Source organism: Jaculus jaculus, chromosome X, assembly GCF_020740685.1.
Source record: "Jaculus jaculus isolate mJacJac1 chromosome X, mJacJac1.mat.Y.cur, whole genome shotgun sequence".
In the NCBI taxonomy this organism is placed as follows: domain Eukaryota; kingdom Metazoa; phylum Chordata; class Mammalia; order Rodentia; family Dipodidae; genus Jaculus; species Jaculus jaculus.
The window spans coordinates 94674327-94700453 of NC_059125.1; the positions used below are offsets into that span (position 1 = coordinate 94674327).

Below are 26127 nucleotides of genomic sequence, written 5' to 3' on the forward strand. Positions count from 1 at the left end.
TTTTAATAATCTTTTATTTCTTAATTCCTAGACGTGAAGCCACTTCTTCTGGACCATCTAGCACCTCTTTTCTTTACTTCATCCATTTATTTCAAGGTAAATAATATACATTTTGCTTACATTCAGTTGGAACTGTGGTACTGTTATCAGCAGTACATGATTCTGAGCTGATAGTCCAGTACTGTTATTCATGCCTTTTCTTCTCTTCCTTTTTTCCTTCCCTTCTATTCTTTTTCTTTTCTTTTTGAAACAAGGCCATATATATCCTAGGCTGCCCTCAAACTGGCTATATATCTGAGGATGCTCTTGAACATCTGATCACCTTGCCTCTCTACATTTTCACTGATGAGATTATTGAAATGTTCCACCATACCCTACCCTTTTCTGTTTTGTTTTATTTATTTATGTATTTTGTTTTTCGAGGTAGGGTCTCTCTTTAGCCCAGGCTGACCTGGAGTTCACTAGGTAGTTTTAGAGTGGTCTCTAACTCATGGTGATCCTCCAACCTCTGCCTCCCATGTACTGGGATTAAAGGTGTGTATCACCTGCCCATTTTTTTAAGACTCTTTTTGTAAAAAGAATTTTATTTTTTAATTTATTTTATTTATTTGAGAGAGGAAAGAGAGAGAGAGAGAGAAAATGGGCACGCCAGGGCCTCCAGCCACTGCAAACGAACTCTAGATGCATGTGCCCCCTTGTGCATCTGGCTAACATGGGTCCTGGGGAATTGAGCCTTGAACCCGGGTCCTTAGGTTTCACAGGCAAGTGCTTAACCGCTAAGCCATCTCTCCAGGCCCCGTTTGTTTTGTTTTATTTATTATTTTATTTTTTTGGTTTTTCAAGGTAGGGTTTCACTCTAGTTCAGGCTGACCTATAATTCACTATGTAGTCTCTGGGTGACTTCAAACTCATGGTGATTCTCCTACCTTTGCCTCCCAAGTGCTGGGATTGGTTTTTTTGTTTTTTTGTTTGTTTGTTTTGTTTTTTTTTTTTTTTTTTGTTTTTAACACAGTGTTTTGTTACTTAGCCTAGCCTGGCCTGACATTCTCTGGGTAGTCCTCTATCTAGCAACAGTCCTCCTGCCTCTTGCTTCCTGAGTGCTGCAATTACAGGTATAAGCAATCAGACCCAGCCCCTGCAGTGATTTTTCTATGCCCTGTGCTTTGAGGTATTACAGTACTCAATTTAAAGCTAAGCATAGAATTCTGTGCTTTTAAGGTTTTGTCACATGCTGTTTTCCTGAACTACTAGCAAATGATACTGTGAATAAATGTGGAAAAATTGATATTAATAAAAATAAACCAACAGGGAAATACTCAAGTATACTTCCTTGGGTTTTTATACTGTATACTTTTGTATATATGCTTACTCATTTTACAAATATGCTATTCACTATTCTTTCTTCCTTTTTTTGGTTTTTAGTTCGTTTTTTCCCAAGGTAGGGTCTTACTCTAGCCCAGGCTGACTTAGAACTCACTCTGCAGTCTCAGGCTGGCCTTGAACTCACTATGATCATCCTACCTCTACCTTCTGAGTGCTGGGACTAAAAGTATATGCCACCATGACCAGCTAGTTTTTTTTTTTTTTTTAAAGATATGTTCTCACTGTGTATCCCAGCCTGGCTAAGAACTTACTATTTAGCCCAGGATGATCTTGACCCTGTAATGGTCTGCTTGCCTCAGCCTTCCAAGTGCCAGAATTACAAGCATGAGTTACAATGCCCAGTTCTAGCTGCCTTTTTAAAAAAATTTTTGAGGCAGGGTCTTGCTATAGCCCAGGAGCCCAAGCTGACCTGGAATTCACTGTGTAGTCCTTAGGGTGGCCTCGAACCCAACAGTGATCCTCCTACCTCTGTCTTCCAAGTGCGAGGATCAAAGGCATGTGCCACCACATCTTTTTTTTTTTTTTTTTTTTTTTTTTGTTTTTTGAGGTAGGGTCTCACTCTAGCCCAGGCTGACCTGGAATTCAGTATGTACTCTCAGGGTTGCCTGATTTTCAACCCATGGCGATCCTCCTACCTCTGCCTCCCAAGTTCTGGGATTAAAGGCGTGTGCCGCCACACCCAGATAACTGCCCTTCTTAACACTAGGAGTACAGTAAGTAATTACCAAAGCAAGTTTATACTACAGTCATTTTTTTGCCAATAAAATTGTTCCAGCTTTATATGAGAAAATTAAATGTGTTACTTTTCTGTGGTAATTTCCAAAACAGCTTCCAGGAGTTTTACCTGAATGTGTTTGAGAACCACTTTCTTTTTTTTTTTTAATTTTTTTAATTAATTAATTTATTTATTTTTATTTTATTTTTTTTTTTTTGAGGTAGGGTCTTGCTGTAGCCCAGGTTGACCTGGAATTCACTATGTAGTCTCAGGGTGGCCTTGAACTTATGGCGATCCACCTGCCTCTGCCTCATGAGTGCTGGGATTAAAGGCACACGCCACCATACCTGGCTGAGAACCACTTTTTAACAGAATGCTTGTTGTTCTTCAAAAAGAATAGTAATACCAGAAATTTTTCTTTCACAACTTTTTTGTACTTTACATCACTTAGTATTTGCATGTACTTATGGGAAAATAATTTGTTCAGATTAATGTTTATCATAATTGAATGACTCTACTACCTCCATTTGATGCTTATTTATCATATTTGTAATTTTTACTATCTGTCATTAATATAAAAATTTTATCATGATGTATCGCCTATATGTATGGAGGTTGTCAATAAAAAGTAAAAAAAATGAAGAAAATACTCACCAGCTCTACCAGCTAATACATTTTTAGAGACTCTGTTTTACAGTTATTTCCATTAGCTATTTTTTTTCTTCTCTCATTCCCAACAATTGAAAAATGTACTTATCTGTGAACATTATTGTTGAGACAGTTTCCATTTACTAGGTCAATTGTGGTTGATAATTAGCAATCACTTATGCTTTATCCTAATGCATATACACAGGAAAGGAACAGAAACTGGACCAAGAATAGAGTTTTATATTTAATTTTTAGGGTAAATATGAGGAGAGTCTATGAAGCTCGTTATGGGATTGTCAAGCCAAGCCGTGTGGCACAGACTTGTAATCCTAGTTTATAAAGAGACTGAGGCAGGAGAATGACAAGTTTAAGGACTTTCTGTGCTATATAGAATGATTTTAAGGTCAGCCAAGAAAATATAGCAAGACCTTTTCTCAAAACAAGGCAGGAAATAATGCTTAGTGGTAGAAGACTTGCTTACATACAGAAGGCTCTAGGGTTGATACCCAGTTGTACAAAATTAAAAGCAAAAGAAGGACTTGCCATAGGTATGAAAAAGGCCAGGAGAGTAACACTGCAAGGAAACAAAGAAATGTAGGCTATTAAGAAAGAGTTAAGGAATAATGTTGCCAAATATTCCAGGAAAGTCCAGAAGGATACTAAAATTTCTTTTGGAGGTCTAGGATTGTAGCTTAGTTGATAGCGTGTTTACTTAGCACACATAATACCCTGAGTTCAATCCCAGTACTCCTATATAATGGAAGATTATTTTAGATAAGTTCAGAGTTACTTTCAACTTGAACATATTTCTTTTTAATATTTTATTTATTTATTTATTGGAGAGAAAGAGATTGAGAGAGGCAGATAGAATTGGCATGCCAGTGTCTCCAGCCATTGCAAACGAAGTCCAGACTCATGTTCCACCTTGTGCATCTGGTTTAGGTGGGTAATGTGGAATTGAACCTGGGTCATTAGGCTTTGCAGGCAAGCTCCTTAACTGCTAAGTGATCTCTCTAGCCGTCAACTTGAATATATTTCTAACTTGAATGTGAGGTGTCAATTTCTAAATAAAAATTAATTGAATTCTTCTATTAAATAACAGTAAGTATCCTGTCACTGGATGTGTTCAGATAATAACTAAGCCATTGTTTATGAAGGATACTTAGGAAGTGTTTCTAATATTTATTTTGGGATGATATGCTTTAGTTTTTTTCTGTTTGTTTGTTTTGTACCATGGATTCCCTGGATACATTTTTTCCCACTTTTTATTTTATATAACAGGTTATACTTCTTTTCCCCCTCATCCCTGCTCCCGTTATCCTGGGAGTCCTCCTAAGTGGGTTCGTGGTATTCACTGTGGGGTCATGAAGTCTTCAGTCAATCCCTGTGGGATAACAGGGGGGACCATGCCTCAGGGTATTCCTACTCATTCTTTAGCTCTTACAATCTTTCTGATCCCTCTTCTGCAAGGTTCCCTGGACCATGGCAGGCCTGTTGGCTGTCTGATTTAGGGTTGAGTTTTCTGTAGCCTCTGGATTTCTGCTTTGCTCAGTCGTACTTCATCACAGTGTCTACCACCATCCCCCATACCCCTGGAGTTGGTTGTCAGGCTATCAGTAAGAGCAGCATTTATGTTGCCACTTCCACTGCAATTTCTCCTGGGCCATGGCAGATGTGGTAGAAGTGACATGTCTTGTGCTAGGCAATTGGCTATCTTTTTGTCTTATTGATGGATATTGGTTCTCCCCCATTTTCTCTGCTATCTATAGAATAAAGTAGATACTCCTACAAAGACTGAGAACAGCTTGGGTTAGAGAGGGTATGCAAACTTACTTGAGAGAATTTTTTTGGTGTGCAAGCCCACTCTTCTTCAGAGAACAGTGTGGCTTCTCTCTGAAGTATGAGTATCTTGACCATGGGAATCTGACTTGGTTTCCAATACCGGATGTTGCAGTCAGATTCAGCATTGTTGGTAGAAATCACCTAATCAAGAGTAGCTTGTGGGAAAAAGAGATTTATTTTGACTTATAGGCTCTAGGGGAAGCTCCATGATGGCAGGGGAAAACGATGGCATGAGCAGAGAGTGGACATCACCCCCTGGCCAACATAAGGTGGACCATAACAACTGGAGAGTATGCCAAACACTGGCACACGGAAACTGGCTATAACATCCATAAGCTTGCCCCCAACAATACACTGCCTTCAGAAGGGATTAATTCTCCAATCTCCATCAGCTGGGAACCTAGCATTCAGAACACATAAGTTTATGTGGGACACTTGAATCAAACCACCACATTCCTCCCCTGTCCCCCATAAACTGATAACTATGCATGACGTAAAATGCAGTACATTCATCCAACTTTAAAAGTCCCCATAGTTTTTATCAATTCCAATGATATTCATACATCCCCATAGTCCAAGATCTTTTAACTGAACCATAATACCAAAAAATAACTTCAAAAAACCCATAATGGACCAGGTGTGGTGGTGCACACCTTTAATCCCAGCACTGGAAGGCACAGGTAGGAGGATCCCTATGAGTTTGAGGCCACCCTGCGACTCTATAATGAATTCCAGGTCAGCCTGGGCTAGAGTGAGACCCTACCTTGAAAAACAAAACAAAACAAAAAAGCCCATAATGACACAGAATAAACATTCACACTGCAAAAGATGGCATTGGATATAGTAAAGAAATACTCAAGCATTACATGATTTAAATTTTACAGGGCAGATACCAAACTCTGTAGCTCCAAGTCCAACAACTCTAGCCAATGACAAGTCTATAATTCTAACCGACAATTCTCTGTAGTTTAATTCCGTCCCTCCAGCTAGGTCCCTACATATCCACTGGGTCTCCATTGCAATCCACGGTTCATTCTTATGGCCCCATGGGGTCTCCATGCAGGCAGCTAGCAAACCTGCTTCACACTGCCCATGGCCAGTTCCAAAACACAAGACTGTTGCAAACCCAATAATCCTCTTTCCTGCATTTCTTTTTATTTATTTGACAGAGAAAGAGGGAGAGAGAGAGATAAAGAATGAGTGGGTGCACCAGGGCCTCCAGCCACTGCAAACAAACTCCAGATGTGTGTGCCCCCTTGTGCATCTGGCTAATGTATGTCCTGGGGAATTAGACCTGGGTCATTTGGCTTTACAGGCAAGTGCCTTAACCATTAAGTCATCCCTCCAGCCCAAAATATTTTAATTATTTGTTTCTGAGAGAGAAAGAGACAGATATAGAGAATGGGCACGCAGGGCCTCTAGCCACATAGGAACTGCAGACACATGTGCCCCCTGTGCATCTGGCTTGCGTGCATCCTGGGGAATCAAACCTGGGTCCTTAGGCTTGAGAGGCAAATGCTGTAACTGCTAAGCCATTTCCCTGATCCCCTTTCCTGCATTTCTTATACTCCACCATACCAGTTAGGGTGCCATTTTGTTAATCCAGGGGCGAATAAAGCAGACTTTGAAGAACAGGATACTTCTTAAGCACTCAGGCCCCTCCAAAAGAGTCTACATTCTTCCTGTTGCCCCAGTGCAGGTCAGCTGGCCCAATCTCAAAGGTTATAATCTCTCAAACAATTGCAGCTGAATGGGCAGCAGTTCACCCAAAGATTTTTCTTCTGTGCCATATCCCTCTGCTCATACCAGTTCATTTCTATTCAAAGCAACCCTGCTACTTCTCAGGACATGGGCATAATAGCAAGCATATCACACAAACTGCTATCTCAGTCCAAGCAAAGCTCTTTCTCACTCTCATAGTCCAAACCTCACAGTCCATAGTTCTTACTGCATTCAGGTCTTTCAGTTCTGACCGTAATAGTCCATCACGATGTACTTACAGCACTTCAAGGCGTCCCTTAGGCCAAGATTTCAAATCCTTCCACATTCCTCCTGAAAATCAGCTCCAAAAGGCCAAAGTCACACAGTCAGATATCTAGCAGAATCCCACTCCACAGTACCACTTTACTGTTGCAGTCAGGTTCAGCATTGCTGGTAGAAATCACCCAACCAAGATCAGCTTATGGGGGAAAAGAGGTTTATTTTGGCTTACAGGTTCGAGGGGAAAGTCCACAATGGCAGGGGAAAATGGTGGCATGAGCAGAGGGTGATATCACCCCCTGGCCAACATAAGGTAGACCATAGCAACTGGAGAATGTGCCAAACACTGGCATGGGGAAACTGGCTATAACACTCATAAGCCTGTCCCCAACAATACACTACCTTCAGAAGGAAGTAATTCTCCAATCTCCATCAGCTGGGAACCTAGCATTCAGAACACCTAAGTTTATGGGGGACACTTGAATCAGACCACCACACCAGATATGAGATCTCTCCCATTGAGCAGGCCTTATGTCCAATCAGAGAGCAGTTGGTTACTGGCAGAGGCTGTGTGCCACTATTGCACAAGAGTACTTGTCTAGCTGGTTTATTTCATATTCTGCAGGGTCCCCTGCTTATTCATGCAGCTCTCATAGTGCTTTCCAGCCTTATAGGGGCTAGCCAAGAGGGATGTAGTTTTCTTTTTGGTAACCTAGATACATTTCTGTCATAAAATGTGTATGTATATGTATGTATGTGTGTGTGTGTACATATATATATATATATATATATATTTATATATATATATATACACACACATACACACACACACACACACACACACACACATATATATGTATGTATGTATGTGTGTATGTATGTATGTATATATCCAGAGAGAGAGAGAGAGAGAAAGCCTCGGCTAGAATGAGACCTTACCTCAAAAAATTTATCTATATCTATATAATATATAATATTTATATAATATAATATATAATATTTCTTATATGTGAACGAGGCCCTGGAAAATCAAGGCAAAGGCTAAGAAAGTAAAGATTACTATTATATTCTAAAGTTACAGAAGAATTCATATGACCCTCAAAAATTAAATGTTTTGTAGTTGGGGACCACAAAGTCAAAAGTGGAGAGAACTCATTTGTAAGCAACTTGAATATCTCAGGTGACAATAAGGATATTTTTTGAGACAGGGTTTCATGTAGCCTAAGCTGACATCAAACTCACTTGTAGCCACGAATGACCTTGAATTCCTGATCCTCCTACCTCTACCTTCCAAGTTCTTGGACTGTAGGCATGTGTCACCATGCAATTAAGGATGATGTAATATTTGATATTATATATTATACAGAAATACAGAAATGTGATTTAGAGAAAAGTCTATTCCTAGGCTAATTTGCAGCCTACCCACTACATATATGCCAGGATACTTATAAATGTAGCTCACTACTTTTTTATATGGCACCATTTTGCAGTGTCAAAAAATGGGACACCCCTGTGAAAAATTAACAACATAAATTTGTACTTGTATTTATCTGTCCTGTGCAGACTGATCATGTTGGATCAGTAGCTGTTGAGTTCTAAGTGGGATATAGTCATCTACATGGTCACTTCCTTCTATCCTCTGTTACATCTGAATACTGTTGTTTGAATGACTTCATAAATGTTTTTGTTTTGCCCCCTCAGTGTAGTGTCCTTCAGAGTCTGAAAGAACTGCTGCAGAATTGGCTGCTGTGGCTTTCTTTAGACATCCACACGCATCCTGTGACAAGCAGCCCTCTGTGAGTTATTTTGTGATCTTCCATGGGAGATGGGCATACAAAATGTTTGCATATGGAGTTTAATAGTGTGCCATGAGACCTAATTGTTCATGCAAATGCTTAGTAGTACTTCTCTGAAGTTTTGTGTTTACTGTTCACATCTCTAATACTCTAATTTCATATTATATAAATCAGAAAGCAGCCAATTAGCCTCTAAGTGACTTGGTACTAGTTAATATAGCAAAACACTGCAGAGGTATAGACCTAAGATTAAAATTTGCCACTTTGAGTTCCATTCAGTTTAATCCACTTCATGTAATGTACTTCAAAAGTAAAACCAAATTTAATGATGGTTAAAAATGTCTGAAGTAGTTTTACTTTTTACAACTTTGTTTTCATGTTCCTCTGTTGTATGTTGGCCATATACATTGATTTATCTTAACTTCAGAGTTGAAATGAGCTTGAATTTTCATTAAATGTATTATCCTCAAAGTGAAAGACAAATTTTAAGGAACTGCATAATCAGATTATTTTAATTCTTTCTGTCTAAAACCTTTGGCTTTCCCTATATTCTGTTATCATCCACATTATTTTTTAGTATTTTTATACCTCTATGCTATAGGGAATTGCAAATGTAATCAAAAGTAGAGAAAACTGTGCAATGTTACCTATTTATAGGCACTTAGGGTTATTTTAGCAAAAATCCAAATCCTATCTCAACTGTAAAAATGGCACCACTATGATATCTAAAAGTTAATAGTTGTTAATATTTTTAAATATCTAACTAGAGTTCGACATTATCTTAGCTTTAGTTTCAAATAGCATTTGTTTGCAAATTGAACCAATTTCCAAGTACCACGTAAGGCTTTGAGAATAAGATTAGCTCAGGTCAGTTTTCCACATGCTTTTACCCAGTAGTGATTTATAGTTTATGTAGGGAATGAAAGATAGAAGCCTTTTATGGGTAGCATGGAAAATTATTTTTAATTTCTTCTATTCCTTATTATATTTATCTTACCACCTTTAAAAGGAAATGGAGCATTAGTAGTCAGTGACTAGTTTGTAAGAAAGCTAAACTTCTCAAAAAAGGCATGTGATTCTTGGATTGCTCATGCAATATCAGTTAGGAACTTGTCAGAGATTAAAATTGTCAAGGCCTGCTCTAAATCTACTCAGTTAAATCCTGGAAGTGACACAGTAATGTTTACCATTCTGTATTTCAGAAGCAGTATTATAAAGTAATACTACTATGTGAATAGTATGTTTGTATTTATAACTTTGGTCAAATTATATTGTTTCTCTAAGGTACCCCTCAAATAAGTATCTTTCTTTTTTTACATCACTTTTCCCAAGACGCTAGGATTTTTCTTTGTCATAATTTCAGGGAGAACATCTAAAAATGAAGAACACTTCCTAAAACCCTTAAAACAAATAAGTGGGCCTATATACAGATGACTTCGCTTGTCGTAATGCAATTTGGCATTCTGTAGTATATCTCATAAATTTTCAGTAAGTCCTTTTGGAGACATGGATACAGTGCTATATTTCTATCATAAGAGCATTTGCTACATGACTGTCCAAGGGGGAGTAAACTATAGCACAGGGTCCCAATAAGAAAAGAGTATAAAACTGTTGTCAGCAGTAGTTCTTTTGGGCCCCATGATTGTCACAATGCCTGGGAAGAGGGTACTACTATCATTTGGCAGATGGTGGCTAAGGATGCTAGAGATGCAGTTGTGGGGAGGTAACAGGTAGGAGACAGTCCTGAGCAGTGGATTGTTTGGTTCAAACTGCCAATAGTGTCCTGTGTGGAAAAACACTTCCCAGAGTATGTTCTGGGGCCTGAGATGTAGCTCAGTGTAGAGCACTTGCCCAGCATGCATCAGGACCTGGACTGGACTTTGTAATAATATTCAGAATTTATCTAGGTTTTAATCCATTTTTTCTCAAACTTACTAGTATAATCTGATTGCTAAGGATGTTCTATGAGATTGCTAAGGATGTTCTATGAGTATTTTAATTTTAATTTTAAGATTAATCACCATGCTTTTTTTAAAAGAGACATATATTAGAACACTGATAGTTTTAGAAACCCTTAGCTATGCTTTGCTCTATTTTACCTACCTTTAGCTTGGAAATTAGGAGTACTTTTGCTGCTGTGAATCTGAATACTATGGTTTCTTATTGCAGAGAGACGACCTTGGGTGGATCCATGAACTCTGTGTCTAACCTGATTCAGTATGTAGGGTGGCTGTCCACTATTGCAATGCGCCTGGAGAGAAACAGTACTTTCTTGCTGCATTTTATTTTGGATTTCTATGAGAAGGTAGTACTTACTAACATTTATGTGATAGCTATTCACATTACTTGCCTATTACTTAAAATTTGTGGACAGCCATAAAGATGAACTGTGGTCTTATTAATGTTGCTACAGTAACCTCCCTTTGAAGTTAATGTTTGTATTTTTTTACCTGAGTAACTTCTATAAAAACAATTATTTAAAAAACCTGTATTTTAAATCTGGGTAGCACTTTAATATATATTCACTTGTAAAAAATAGCTCTAGACAGAAGGTTTTTTAAAATTATTTTTTATTCATTTACTCTATACTTCAGGTCCTGGGAAAGCAAAAAAGAAAAAGAAAAAAAGAAACACTATCTTCTTTCCTCTACTCCTTCCACTCAACTGCCTCAATTTTTTTTCTGGTACCCAGTAACCTTATGATTCTAGTCCTCTTCTATTTTTTCTAGTATTCAACATGAGAAGAGCTATTATCGTGAAGTACCTCTTTTTTAATGTTTTTATTGACAATTTCCATAATTATAGACAACAAACCATGACAATTCCCTCCCCCATGTTCCCCTTCACAAATCCATTCTCCATCATATCCCCTCTCCCTCTCAATTAGTCTTTTATTTTGATGTCATCATCTTTTCCTCCTGTTATGAGGGTCCAGTGTGGGTAGTACCAGACATTGTAAGGTCATGGATAGCCAGGCCATTTTGTGTGTAGAAGATTGCATTTTAAGTGGTCCTATCCTTCCTTTGGCTCTTAAATTCTTTTTTTTTCCTCAATTTTTATTAGCATTTTCCATGATTATAACAAGTATCCCATGGTAATACCCTCCCTCCCTCTGCCACTTTCCCCTTTGAAATTCCATTCTCCATCATATCCCCTCCCCATCTCAATCAGTCTCTTTTGCTTTGATGCCATGGTCTTTTCCTCCTCTTATGATGGTCTTGTGTAGGTAGTATCAGGCACTATGAGGTCATGGATATCCAGGCCATTTTATGTCTGGAGGGAGCACGTTGTACGGAGTCCTACCCTTCCTTTGGCTCTTACATTCTTTCCACCACCTCTTCCGCATTAGACCCTGAGCCTTGAAAGGTGTGATTGAGATGTTACTCAGTACTCCAGTCACTTCTTTCCAGCACTATGATACCTTCTGAGTCATCCCAAAGTCACTGCCATCTGAAAAGAGAAGAGTCTCTACCCAAAGTGAGAGTAGCATTAATATAAGGGTATAAATATTAAGAGAAGTGCTTACTGGGCAGTTTGATAAGCATAGTATATACATTTTTTAAAGACATCAGCAGATGTTACACCCCTAGGGCTCATGACTACCCCTGTTTTATGTTTTCAGTATCAGGGATGTGTTTCCCCCCATGGAGCAGACCTCCAGTCCAATTGGAGGGCAGTTGGTTTCCAACAGGACAGATGTGCCACTATCGCACCCATTGGCTCATTTGGGCTGGCTGGCCAATTATAAGGCTTGCAGTGTCCACTGTTGAGTATCTTCACTGGTGGTATCTCTTTCTCCCATTGAACTACATGTAGAATGGCTTCTTCCAGCTTTCTGTCAGCTGGTCTACATGGAGGAGGTTATCAGCTCAGTTTCAGCAGATACCTAACAAGTTTAAGGCCAGCCAAGGATACATGAGTCCCTGTCTCAATAAGGGAAGGATGGTTGGCTCATGGATGAAGTGCTTGCCACACAAGCATGAGTTCAAGAATTGGATCTCAAGTGTCCATCTAAAAGCTGGACGTGGGTAGAGCAGGTCTGTAACACCAGCACCCCTATGGCTAGATGGGAGATGGCAGCAGGAGAATGAGAAGTTCTTGGGTCAGAATACAGTGGCAGAGATCCTGCCTCAAGCAAGGTGGAAGGCGAGGACCAACAGCTCGAACTTGTGCTGGGGCATGTGGGCATCCACAAACACGCATGCGCTCACACACCCCTCCAAAACACTCGTAGAAATAATAGTCCTGCAAAAGCTTTTCTGCCCATCCCAGAAGCATCTCACTGGATTCTGCGGTGTGCCGTTTTAGTGCTCCCCAGCAAGAGGCAGCCCATGCCAGAGTACCTCTGTTAACAAGGGCTGTGTGGTGGCCCCTCACCTTTAATCACGGCACTCAGGAGGCAGAGGTCAAAGGATCACTGTGAGTTCAAGGTCAGCCTGGGACTACACAGTGAGTTCCACTTCACCCTGGGCTAGAGTGATGGCTCTTAAATTCTTTTCACCACCTCATCTGCAATGGACCCTGAGCTTTAGATGGTGTGATAGAAATGTCTTAGTGTTGAACCCTCTTATTTTTTGAAAATATTTTTTCTATTTTTTTTTATTTTGAGACACAGAGAGAAAAAGATGGAGGGAGGGAAGGAGAGAGAATGGGCATGCCAGGGCCTGTCACTGCAAATGAACTCCTGATGCATGTGCCACTTTGGTGCACCTGGCTTGAAGTAGGTACTGGAAAATTGAACGAGGCTGTTAGGCTTTGCATGCAAGTATTTTTAACCACTGTGTCGTTTCTCCAGTTTAAAGTGCTCGTTAAAACCTTTCTCCAGCTTCCTCTCTTCATTTGCTCATACCTAGTTTGTTTTGTGTTATTTATTTTCTTGCACATAGGGTCCCATGTAGCCTAGGCTGCCTTAAACTTTGGATCCCCCTGCTTCCTCCTCCCCAGTGCTGTAATTACAGTTATATGTCACTGTCCCCAGTTTATGTGGTCCTAGAGGTCAAACCCAGGGCTTGTTGCATGCTAGGCCAGCACTCGACCTATGGGGCTATATTCCCAGCCCATATTATATATTTGCTTTGAAGCATGCTTTCCTTTATTTTCTAGGTTACCAGCTAACTAATTATGGTTAAGAAGTATTTGGCAGACATAAGGAGAAAGAAATGTTCCCTTCTTCTGACATGTCTCCCAAATTCTTGGACTGCCCCCCCCAGAAACATGAAATATTATAGTAATTGTTTCTAGAATTAATTTCGATGGTATGGTTGATATTTGATGAAGTATATGTTATTTTTTATTTTTATTTTTTTAATTTTTATTTATTTATTTATTTGAGAGAGACAGACACAGAGAGAAAGACAGATAGAGGGAGAGAGAGAGAATGGGCGAGCCAGGGCTTCCAGCCTCTGCAAACGAACTCCAGACGCGTGCGCCCCCTTGTGTATCTGGCTAACGTGGGACCTGGGGAACTGAGTCTCGAACCGGGGTCCTTAGGCTTCACAGGCAAGCACTTAACCGCTAAGCCATCTCTCCAGCCCTATTTTATTTTTTTGAGGTAGGATCTCACTCTAGCCCAGGACGACCTGGAGTTCACTTTGTAGTCCCAAGTTGGCCTCAAAATCACAGTGATCCTCCTACCTCTGGCTCTCGAGTGCTGGGATTAAAGGTGCATGTCATCACGCCAAGCTTGGTGAAGTATGTTTTAAATAGACTTGTAGCTACCCATTTTATTTAGGAATTTAGCAAGTCCAAGTGTTAATATTATTACTTGATTTATACTGGTGATTGATTAGGCAAACTTGGTTAAATTCTGGAAAATTATTTGTATATTAATTATATCATTCTTCCCCCAAAGGTATGTGACATATATCTCGATTACAACCTTCCATTAGTGGTGTTGCTTCCTCCTCTGATCTTCTATTCTGCACTCCTAAGCCTGGACACCAATGTCTTCAACCAACTCTGCTACATTATGCACAGGTACAAGCCTTTTTAAAGTCTTGTTATAACTTAATCCATTATAATTCTATCTTCCATCTGTCAATTGTAATAAAATAAAAAAAAATCCTGCTCATTTTCTGCCAGGACCTATAGAAATAGAAAGCTTTTTTGTATTATTTCTAAGAGTGAGAGAGTGCAAGCGTGCATGAGAGAGTGGGTTTGGCTCTGGAGAATCAATCATGGGTCCTTATGCATCACAGGCAAGCACCTTAACTGCTAAGCTATCTCTCCAGCCCCAGAAAGCTTTTTATTAAAGGGGGGAAGTGACCTTCCAATAGGGGCTGATGATATTGTTCTTTTTAATTTTAATTTTTTTTTGTTTATTTGAGGTAGGGTCTCACTCTAGCCTAGCCTGACCTGGAATTCACTATGTAGTCTCAGGGTGGCCAGTGATCCTCCTACCTGTGCTTCCCAAGTGCTGGGATTAAAGGTGTGTGCCACCATCCCCAGCTTTTATTTTTAAGTTTTCCTAGTATAGTATATTTATTATGCATTAATGATGGGTTTTATGAAGGCAGGTTCATTCCAATATGTCATAGCTTGTATTTACCCTACCATGTCCTCCTCTTTCTTCTCCATATTGCTAGTCTCCTGACTTCCACCAGTTTTTTGCTTTCACACCATGTGTATGTATAAATGATTTTTTTGTTTCTATATAAAATCTAGGATCCTCAAATGAGAGAAAGCATGCGGTGTTTTTCTAAGTCTGTCTTATGTCACTTAATATTATTTTTCACTGAGTTGTAGAGGATTCTTCATTAAGAACAGACACATGGGGCTAGAGAGATTGTTTAGTGGTTAAGGCACTTGCCTGAAAAGCCTAAGGACCCATGATTGATTCTCCAGATCCCATGTAAGCCAGATGCACAAAGGTGAGGCAAACACAAGGTCTCACATGCCCACTAGGTGGCACAGCGTCTGGAATTTGATTGCAGTGGCTGAGGCCTAATGTGCCAGTTCTCTATCTCCTCTCCCTTTCTCTCTCTCACTCTCTGTAAAATAAAAATAAAATAAAGAAATAAAAATAGACACATAAGCTAGGTGGCGCATGTGTCTGGAGTTCATTTGCAGTGGCTGGAGGCCCTGGTGTGCCCATTGTATCTGCCTCTTTTTTTGTTTCTCTCTCAAATAAAAATAAAATGGAAAAGATTGAAAAAAAAATAGAGCTCTGGTAATTGTAAATCATTCTTATAGGGTAAATGGACTTTATAAACAATGATAATTAAGGCAATCTGTGGTGTCTTACATCTGTAATCCCAGCATTTGGGAGGCAAAAGCAGGAGGATCAGGAATGCATGGTCATCCTTAGCTACATAGTGAGTTCGAAGCTGGCCTGCTCTGCATAAAACCCAGCTTAAAAAAAAAAATCATAGTTAAGGATCTATTGTGTAATGATACAATTGCACTTAACTTTGTTTCATCTGTTGATAGTTGGTTTAAATGAACATAGTTTTACTGGTAAAAGGAACATTTTCTAGGTTGAGGAAAGGAACTGTTATCAATTGTGTGAACCTCTTAGCATTGTTTCTAATCTCCTCTTGCACTTTCACTCGTGGACTGAAATTACTGTTTTTTAATTCATAAGTATAAACCCTTGTGTCATAACTTGTCGAACTATGTTAAGGTTAAAATATATATGTAAAAGCTAATTAGGTGATTATTCTCAGACAATAAAAATTGCATTTCTAGATTTTAAAATCTTTTCTGATGTATCTATTTTTTTTTTTTTTTGAGGCAATCCCAACAGACTGGCCTTTTTTATGAGAGACAGAGAGAATTGGCATGCCAGGGCCTTTAGCCACTGGAATAAAACTCCAGATGTGTGCACCCCCTTCTGTGCATGTACAAACTTGTGTGCTTGCATCCCTGTGTATCTGGCTTATGTGGGACCTGGAGAGTAAAACCTGAGTTCTTAGGCTTCCCTTAGGCTTTTTCGGCAAGCACCTTAACCACTAAGCCATCTCTCTAGCCTTCTGCTGTATCTTTTTACATAAAGAAAGCATATTCTTTATTAGTGTTGACTGCTTTTGAGTTTCTATTAATTTGTTAATAGGAAAACATTAAAAGCATGTCTTAAATTGCATTTAAAAAATTTATTAACATTTTCCATGATTATAAAAAATATATCCTATGGTAATACCCTCTCTCACCCCCACACTTTCCCCTTTGAAATTCCATTCTCCATCATATTACCTCCCCATCTCAATCATTCTACTTACAAATATACAATACCAACCTATTAAGTACCCTCTTCCCTTCCTTTCTGTTCCCTTTATATCTCCTTTTTAACTTACTGGCCTCTGCTACTAAGTATTTTCCTTCTCATGCAGAAGCCCAATCATCTGTAGCTAGGATTCACATATGAGGGAGAACATGTGGCGCTTGGCTTTCTGGGCCTGGGTTACCTCACTTAGTATAATCCTTTCCAGATCCATCTATTTTTCTAAAAATTTCATAACTTCATTTTTCTTGACCCCTGTGTAGAACTCCATTGTATAAATGTGCTACATCTTCATTATCCACTCATCAGTTGAGGGACATCTAGGCTGGTTCTATTTCCCAGCTATTATAAATTGAGCACCAATAAACATGGTTGAGCACTTACTTCTAAGGAAATGAGATGAGTCCTTAGGATATATGCTTAGGAGTGCTATAGCTGGGTCATATGGTAGATCAATCTTTAGCTGTTTTAGGGACCTCCACATTGATTTCCACAATGGCTGGACCAGATTGCATTCCCACCAGCAGTGTAGAAGGGTTCCTCTTTTTCCACATCCCTGCAAGCATTTATGATCATTTGTTTTCATGATGGTGGCCAATCTGACAGGAGTGAGATGGAATCTCAATGTAGTTTTAATCTGCATTTCCCTGAAGACTAGTTACATAGAACATTTTTTAGATGCTTATATGCCATTCGTATTTCTTCCTTTGAAAATGCTCTATTTAGCTCTATAGCCCATTTTTTCATTGGCTTGTTTGTTTACTTATTATTTAATTTTTGAGTTCTTTGTATATCCTAGATATTAATCCTCTTTCAGATATATAGCTGGTGAAGATTTTTTCCCATTCTGTAGGTTGCCTCTTTGCTTTTTTTTTTTTAAATTATTTATTTATTTGAGAGCGACAGACACAGAGAGAAAGACAGATAGAGGGGGAGAGAGAGAATGGGCGCGCCAGGGCTTCCAGCCTCTGCAAATGAACTCCAGACGCGTGCGCCCCCTTGTGCATCTGGCTAACGTGGGACCTGGGGAACCGAGCCTTGAACCGGGGTCCTTAGGCTTCACAGGCAAGTGCTTAACCGCTAAGCCATCTCTCCAGGCCCCTCTTTGCTTTTTTCACTGTGTCCTTTGCGGTGCAAAATCTTTGTAATTTCATGAGGTTCCAGTGATTAATCTGTGGTTTTATTGCCTGAGCATTAAATTGTACTTTTTAAAAATTGTTTCAATGTACATACTGTGAAAGCACATATTAAATTTGAAAATCAATTTTGTGCAGCTGTGTTGCATGAACTCTTTATCTGGGGAGAACCGAAAGAATTTGATACTGTGGACAGGAAAACCCCAACAGACTGAAGTCATTTCACCAAAGTTCACCCTGGCAAACCAATGATTTGTTTTGTAGTTCTGGGGATTGACCCTGTTTTCCATACTTGCTAGTATGTACATACATGCATACATACTCTTCCACTGAGCTATAGCCTCAGCCCCATACCAGTGATTTTAGTTTTGGCTTCCTTACAGAGTATAGATCACTGTGTTTGAGGCCACCCTGAGACTACCTACTGAATTCCAGGTCAGCCTAAGATAGAATTAGACCCTACCTTGAAAAACCAAAAAAAAAAAAAAAAAGTCTACCTTGATCTTCCACCCTCTGTATATTCTGTCTCCCCTTGAGATGTGCATCACTGCATACAGCTGGCCCAGGGTACACCTGAGATATCAGGTGATAGTCTGATTCTTCCCTGTCTCCCCTCCATGGGCACCATCAACAGTCCAAATCTCAAGATTCTGTTATGCAGTCATAGTTGCTTCTGATAAAGATGAGAACACTTGTTTGTCTCAGAAGACCATGACACACAATAGACCATTTTTAAAATTTATTTTGTGGTACTGGAGATTGAACCCAGGACCTCATACATGCCAGGCAAATACTCTAACGCTGAGCCATAAATCAAGCCTCCCCCACTTTTTGTTTTGTTTTGTTTTTATTTTTTTATTTTGGTTTTTCGAGGTAGGGTCTCGCTCTAGCCCAGGCTGACATGGAATGCACTCTGTAGTCTCAGGCTGGCCTTGAACTCATGGTGATCCTCCTACCTCTGCCTCCTGAGTGCTGGGATTAAAGGCATGCACCACCATACCTGGCTCCAAGCCAAATTTTTTAAAAACGGTTTAAGAATAATATACCACAAAAGGCTAAAACCCTTAACTAGGCAGAAATTTGTGTTTGTGCATGTTTGCATTACTTATATTTAAATTGTACATTTTTATTTATTACATATCCCGAAGCATTGCATCCAAAGTCATATTAATGCTTTGTTTTTACTATTAGGTATCGGAATAATTTGACAGCTACAAAGAAAAAGGGGTTGTTACAAAAGGTATGAATGATAAACCCCCATATTCTATTGTCATTTAAAAGCAATATAGCTAAATATGACCTATTGAATAAGGATGGAAAGGGTAACAGATGATAATGACTGTTTGATTTCTTTCCCATTAGGCAAAATCAGAGTTCAATTTCAGTAGCAAGACTTTGGAAGAATTTAATCATTATTTGACAACCATGGTTGGTTGCTTGTGGACATCCAAACCATTTGGAAAAGGACTAAACATTGATCATCAAATCCTAGAAAAAGCTGGAATGGCAGAATATAAACACAGTTTAAATTTAGTCCATCATCCTTCTCTGTTGATCTATGCTGCTTCCTTTTTGTTACAGGTAATGGGACATATAATAATTTTGTGGGTGCAGAAATAGGAAATGTCATGTCTGAATTGCAGGACATGTGTTCTGCTGTTTCTTTTCTTTTTTTGGACTACCTCAGTTTTAGTCATTCTGTTTGGATTTGGAGAATTTAAATAAGTCTCTATCCTCTGAGAGAGCTTGGCCTTGTTGCAGAGATTGAGGGGGTGCCAGGTAAGGAAAAGAAAGGCTTCTAGAAGTTCTTGTATAATTTTTCAGTTAAGATCGAAAATGTAGGCTAGCCAATGTTATTAAAGTCTTAGTCCAAGCCTACTAATTTACCATAATAATATGTTGGGAAGGGAGGAGTGTGTGTGTCTTCTAAGGACATTATTACTATCACCATTCATTTTCAGCATTATCTGTGACTTGGATGGATTCAAACAGTATGCATGTCAAACACATGGATGACAATGATAGAATTACAAATGAGGAAAAATATGTTTTCATAATTCTCTTAACAAGCTGGAACACTTGAGAAATCTAGCAAAATGAAAGTACAGGAGATAGTCATTGACTAGATATTTCATCTATGCAATGAATTAGGCACTGGTGGCTTTTGAAGCACAAATGTTGTTAATTTTAATTTTAAATTTTTCCTTTTCTTCATTGATATTTTGTTTAATATTACCCCATGGTCCATGGAGAATATATTTTTATTATATCAGTTTTGCTTTTATTGTAAAAGCTAAGAAATCATTGCCTAACACAAAGTCATGGCTCATTTTTCTTGAAATTCCTTGTAAGTATTACAACCAGTTTGTCAATGTCTATAAGGAATTCTAGTTTTCTGATAGGTGATGCCTTGATTTTGTAGATCAATTTGGGTTGTGTTGGCAGCTTAACAATATTAAGTCCTTTAATTCGGGACCATCAGATACCTTTCCATTTATTTACATTCTCTTTAGTTTATTCAGCAATGTTTTGAAGTTTCCATATAATAAGTTGTATACTTTGTTTATATTTTTCAGATGTTAATGTAAATTAATTTTTTTCACATTTTATTTTCACATATATGCTGCAACCTTGTTGAGCTTGTTCGTGAGATATTAGGTTTTTAGTGGATTTCTTAGGATATTCTATATATAAAATCTGTACCATCTGAAACAGGGATGATAGTTTAATTTCTTCCTTTCAAATCTCTGTGCCTGTATTTTGTCTTGCTTAATTTTACTGCATAGAATTTCAGCTTTGTCACCAGTATGGCTAAGGATTCCGTAGATGCCATCTGTCAGGCTGAGGAATGTCTCTTCTAATTCTGGTTTGAATTTTTTTAAATTTTTGTTTATTTGAGAGAGTGAGAGAGAGAGAATGAGCACTTCGGGGCCTCCAGCTGCTGCAAATGAACTCCAGACACATGTACCACCTTGTGTATCTAGCTTATGTTGGTCCTGGGGAATCGAACCTGGGTTCTTTGGCCTTGTAGGCAAGCATCTTAACTGCTAAGCCATCTCTCCAGCCCTTGATATATATAAATTATCATGCCTGAGTGTTGCATTTTGTGTAATAGCATTTTGTTTTCTCCATGTGTTTGTGTACATGGTGTGCATATGTGTGTTTGCATGTGTGGGGTCACATGTGTGCATACATGTGGAGGCCAGAGGTTGATGGCAAGTGTCTTCCACAATCACTTTTCACTTCATTCACTAAGGCACAGTCTCTCACTTGAACTCAGGGATTGCTGATACGGCTAGTTTGGCTAGCCAGCTTGCTGCAGAGACCCCTGTCCCCACCTCCTTAGTGCTGGGATTACAGGTGGGCTTCTGCACTTGCCTGGGATTTACATTGGTGCTGTGGAGGTAACTGCCTGTCTAGCCACTGATTCATCTCCCAGCCCCTTTAATGGTTATTTCTAGATCTACAAACATGATAACCTTTGTTCCCTCTGTTCAGTTAACATGGTAAGTTGCACTAATTGGTGTTCATATGGTAACTAACTGTGCATTCCTAGTGTCAATTCCTCTTTGTCCTGGAGAATAATTCCTTGTCCATGCTGCTAGATTTTGTGAGTAGTTTGTGTGTATATTAAAAAGTTATATTGGCTTTTCTTTGTGGTGCCTTTTGCTGGTTTGGTTTCCAGGGTAATAATGACCTTATTGAATGAGTTTGGAAATGAGCTTTGCTCACCTACAGCTTGCAAAACTTGGCATATAAAAAAATATTTGGAACTGGTCATGGTAGTGCACACCTTTAATCCTAGCACTTGGGAGGCTGAAGGAGGAGAATCACCATTGAGTTCAAGGCACCCTAAAACTACATAGTGGATGGTCACCCTGGGCTAGAGTAAGGCTCTACCTTAAAAAAGAAAAACAAATGGTAGTGAAGCCATCTTTTGCAGTCAGATTCACATTGCTGGTAGAAATCACCCAACCAAGAGTAGTTTGTGGGAAAAAGAGGTTTATTTTGGCTTACAGGCTCTGAGGGAAGCTCCACGATGGCAGGGGAAAACGATGGCATGAGCAGAGGGTGGATATCACACCCTGGCCAACATAAGGTACACCATATCCACAGGAGTGGAGAGCAACAAGGGCTGTAGAGTGTGCCAAACACGGGCATGGGGAAATTGTCTATAACACCCAGAAGCCCGCCCCAACAATACACTCCCTCCAGGAGGTGTTAATTCCCAAATCTCCATCAGCTGGGAATCTAGCATTCAGAACACCTAAGTTTATGAGGGACACCGGAATCAAACCACCACACCATCTGGTCATGAGTGTTTTCTTTTTTTAAATAATTTTTGTGGCACTGGAAAGATGGTTCAGTGGTTAAAGGCATGTGCCTGCAAAGCCAGACTACACAGGATCGGTTACCCAGCACTCATGTAAACCCAGATGCACAACTTGACACATGCATCTGGAGTTCATTTTGCAATGGTGGGAAGCCCTGGAGCACACATACTCATTTTCTCTCAGTCTGTTTTTCTCTCTGTCTCTCTGTCAAATAAATAATTGTTGTATTTGTGTGCATATGTAGATGTTTTTGTATGTGTCTATGGGTGTGCATGTGATACAGCACATGTGTGGAGGGGTGAGAACAACTTAGGTTATTTGTCCTCTCCAACTTTGAGACAGGGTTTTTCTTGTAGTTTATGTTTTTGTCACTCTATGCGCACCAATCTTGCAGGCTCTTGAGATTCTAGATTCTCCAAGTTTTTCTTCCTATTATCGCAGGTGCCCTGGGATCACAGACACATTTGCCACTGTGCTGGCTTTATGTGGATGCTGGGAAATTGAGCTCAGGTGGTCCAGGTTACAAGCATGTGCCTTTATATGCTGAGACATCTCTTTAGCTCCATGCCTGTTGTTTTTTTTTTTTACATTTTATTTTATTTTTATCTTTTTACAGACAACAAAACATGGTATTTCCCTCCCCTCCCCTCTCCCACTTTCCCCTTCATAACTCTGCTCTCTGTCATATCCCCTTCCTCTCTCTATTAGTCTCTCTTTTACTTTGATGTCTTTTTCTCCTATTATGAGAGTCTTGTGATAGGCACTGTGAGGTCATGGATATCAAGGCCAGTTTCTGTCTGGTCAATTGCATTGTAAGTAGTACTACCTTTCCTTTGGCTCCTATATTCTTTCTGCTACCTTCCACAATGGACTCTGAGTATGACTGGTTTTTATTGGAAATTTTTGCAATAATTGGTTTAATCTCTTTTCTTGTTACAGATTTATTCACATATCTTATTACTTCCTGGGTCACCTTTCGTATTATTTTTGTATAATTTGTCCATTTCACCTCAGTTTTCTAATGTGTTGGGATGCGAATTCTTTTGAGGTGTTTATGCTCCACTTTCATTGAGACATGGTTTCTTGCTACTGCAAAAAAACCTGCTAGACTGCAAATGAACATCAGCCTGTGAGCCAGATTTAGGCATCATTCAGGTGCTAGGGCAATGAACTTGGGCTGGTAGGCTTTGCAACCAAGCACCTTCAACCACTGTGCAATCTTCCCAACCCTACCGTACTGTTTGCATTATGCTTTGGCGCATAAATTGATTAGCCATTTGACTGAATTAAATTCAGGAAAGCATAGGTTTTGAGGCTAATCCTTGAGGTCAGTCATCTTCCAGGGAGGGTTAGAGGAGATGGCTCAGGGGTGAAAGGTATCTGCTTGTTTGCAAAGCCTGCTGGCTTTGTTTCAGTTCCCTAGTACTCAGGTAAAGCCAGAAACAGTGCATGTGTCTGGAGTTCATTTGCAGCAGCAAGATGCTCTGACATGCCCATTCTCTCTCCCTGCTTTCACCTGCCCTCCCTCCCTTTCTCTTATGCACAGTGTGTGAATATTTTTCTTAAAAGAACAAGTTTTGTGTTCTTAAGAATATATGCAAGTACTTGTCTGGAGTGAGAACATGAAAAAAAACAATATGAGGAGCTGTTTATCATGTAGAACACCTTTAGGCTTGGTTTCTCACACTCTGTTTCAAATAAATTGTTCCTTTGGAGAGAATATTTTGTTTTACTTTTTATTAGTGTATATCCATTGTGCCAAATTATGGAGGATATTTTCTACATATTTATCATGTACTTTGCTCAAATTAATCTCCCATTGTCCTCTCTTGTCTTCCCTTTCCCATTCCTCTTCACACATGCCCCCGTTTACTTTCATGCATGTATAATTTATTTTGTATTTTATTTTTTAAATTAATTAATTAATTAGAGAGAGAGAGAGAGAGAGAGAGAGAGAATGGGCACGCCTCCAACCACTAGAAACAAACTTAGGATGTATGTGCCACCATGTGCATCTGGTTTATGTATGTGGGTTCTGGGGAATTGAACCTGGGTCCTTAGGCTTCTCAGGCAAATGCCTTAACTGCTAAGCCATCTCTCCAGTCTCATAATTTGTTGTTTTGAGACAAGGTCTAATGTAGTCTAGACTAGCCTCAAACTCACTGTGTAACTGAAGATGACCTTAAACTTTTGACTGCCCTGCCTCCAATTCTGGGAGAATTCTGGTCCACACAATCATGTTGTGTATGTACGATTTTAAATCTAGATTGTACATATGAGAGAAAACACATGATATTTGTTTTTCTGAGGCTGGCTTACTTTGCTTAATATAATGATGTCCTGTTTCATCTAGTACCTGCCAATGGTGTAATTTCTATCTTTTGTTTTTAAACTTCTTTATCAGAGACAGAGGGAGGGAGGGAGGGTGGGAAAAAGGAAGCGAGAAAGAGAGGCCACACCATGGTCTCTAGCAACTGCAAACAAACTCCAGATGCATGCACTACCTAGTGCATCTGGCTTACATGGGATCTGCAGAATTGAACCTGGGTCCTTAGGCTTTGCAGGCAAGTGCCTTAACCACTAGGCCATTTCTCCAGCCCTAATTTTATTTGTAAAAAACTTTTGCCGGGCGTGGTGGTGCACGCCTCTAATCCCAGCACTTGGGAGGCAGAGGTAGGAGGATCGCCATGAGTTCGAGGCCACCCTGAGACTACATAGTGAATTCCAGGTCAGCCTGGGCTAGGGCAAGACCCTACCTCAAAAAAAAATACTTTTAAAAATCATTTATTTATTTATTTGGTTTTTTGAGGTAGGGTTTTGCCCTAGCTCAGGCTGACCTGGAATTCACTGTGTAGTCTGAGGCTGGCCTCGAACTCATGGCAAGCCTCCTACCTCTGCCTCCCGAGTGCTGGGATTAAAGGTGTGCACCACCACGCCCGGCTATTTCCATCTTTTTAAAGTATTTAGTTTTTTATTCAGAACATACTCTGTATGGATACATCATATGTTGATACCATCTTTTCTCTCTTCCCTGCCCCCATTTCACAGGGGATCCTCTTCAGTGGCTAAATAAAACTCCAATGTTTATGTAGCGCTCTTCATCTACCCCTTATCCACCTAGGAAAATCTCAGAGCCATTACTTTGCGCACTGGGCTCTTGGTGTTTGGTATAACTCTCCAAGCATAGAATCTCTGCCTTGTGAGCATGGCAAAGATGGTCATGGCTCTCTGGTATTTTTGGCCTGCTGCTCCTGGAGTGTAGGCTTTGTGCAATGTATAAGGCCTTGATGGAGGAAGTGAACCTTGAACCCTTAGCTGTACAAACCAGGAGCCAGTCATGGCTCAAGTTCTTTACTAATTGAGTTTTAGTAGATATTCTTGGGTTGTTTGTTTATGCTTTTTTTTGGAAACATACTTGAACTTTTAATCTTCCTGTCTCAGCTTCCCCCCAACTTTCCCCTTTGCAACTCCACTCTCCATCATATCCCCTCCCCAGATCAAGCAGTCTTTCTTTTATTTTGATGTCATCATCTTGCATAGATAGTGTCAGGCACTGTGAGGTCATGGATATCCAAGCCATTTTGTGTCTGGAAGAGCACATTGTAAGGAGTCCTACCCTTCCTTTGGCTCTTACATTCTTTCTGCCACCTCTTCCGCAATGGACCCTGAGCCATGGAAGGTGTGATAGAGATATTTCTAAACTTTTTTTTTCTTGTTGTTATTGTTGTTATCTTGCAAGAATGTTCCTTAGATGACATTACATATTTCTGTCAGAAGAAACTTACTATGTGATGTCTCCCATTTGTTAGTGGGATTTTCTTCTCTCTGTGTTGTGTACGTGTGTGTGTGTGTGTGTGTGTGTGTGTGTGTAGTATGTGTGGACACATGGGTGGGGTGGGTGCAAGGCCCTGTACATGTGCAGTCATATGGAGGGAAGAGATTGACTTCAGTTGTCTTTCTTCATTATTCTCCATCTTATGTTTTAAAAACTTTTTATTGATAATTTTCACACATGGACGTAATGTATTTTGGTAAGCCCCTTCCATTACCTTCTTTTGCTCCACCCATGTTCCCA

General features: G+C 39.6%; 1 protein-coding gene across 1 annotated transcript in view; it reads left to right on the top strand.

The window, feature by feature from the left end:
• The window catches only part of Cenpi (centromere protein I), a 69292-nt gene that overhangs the window by 28978 nt on the left and 14187 nt on the right, over positions 1 to 26127 (top strand). The window contains exons 14-19 of the mRNA XM_045140367.1: positions 32 to 96; positions 8270 to 8364; positions 10534 to 10669; positions 14216 to 14340; positions 18910 to 18958; positions 19081 to 19299. Coding sequence (XP_044996302.1) covers positions 32 to 96; positions 8270 to 8364; positions 10534 to 10669; positions 14216 to 14340; positions 18910 to 18958; positions 19081 to 19299 — 689 coding nt within the window. The remainder of the gene's footprint in view (positions 1 to 31; positions 97 to 8269; positions 8365 to 10533; positions 10670 to 14215; positions 14341 to 18909; positions 18959 to 19080; positions 19300 to 26127) is intronic.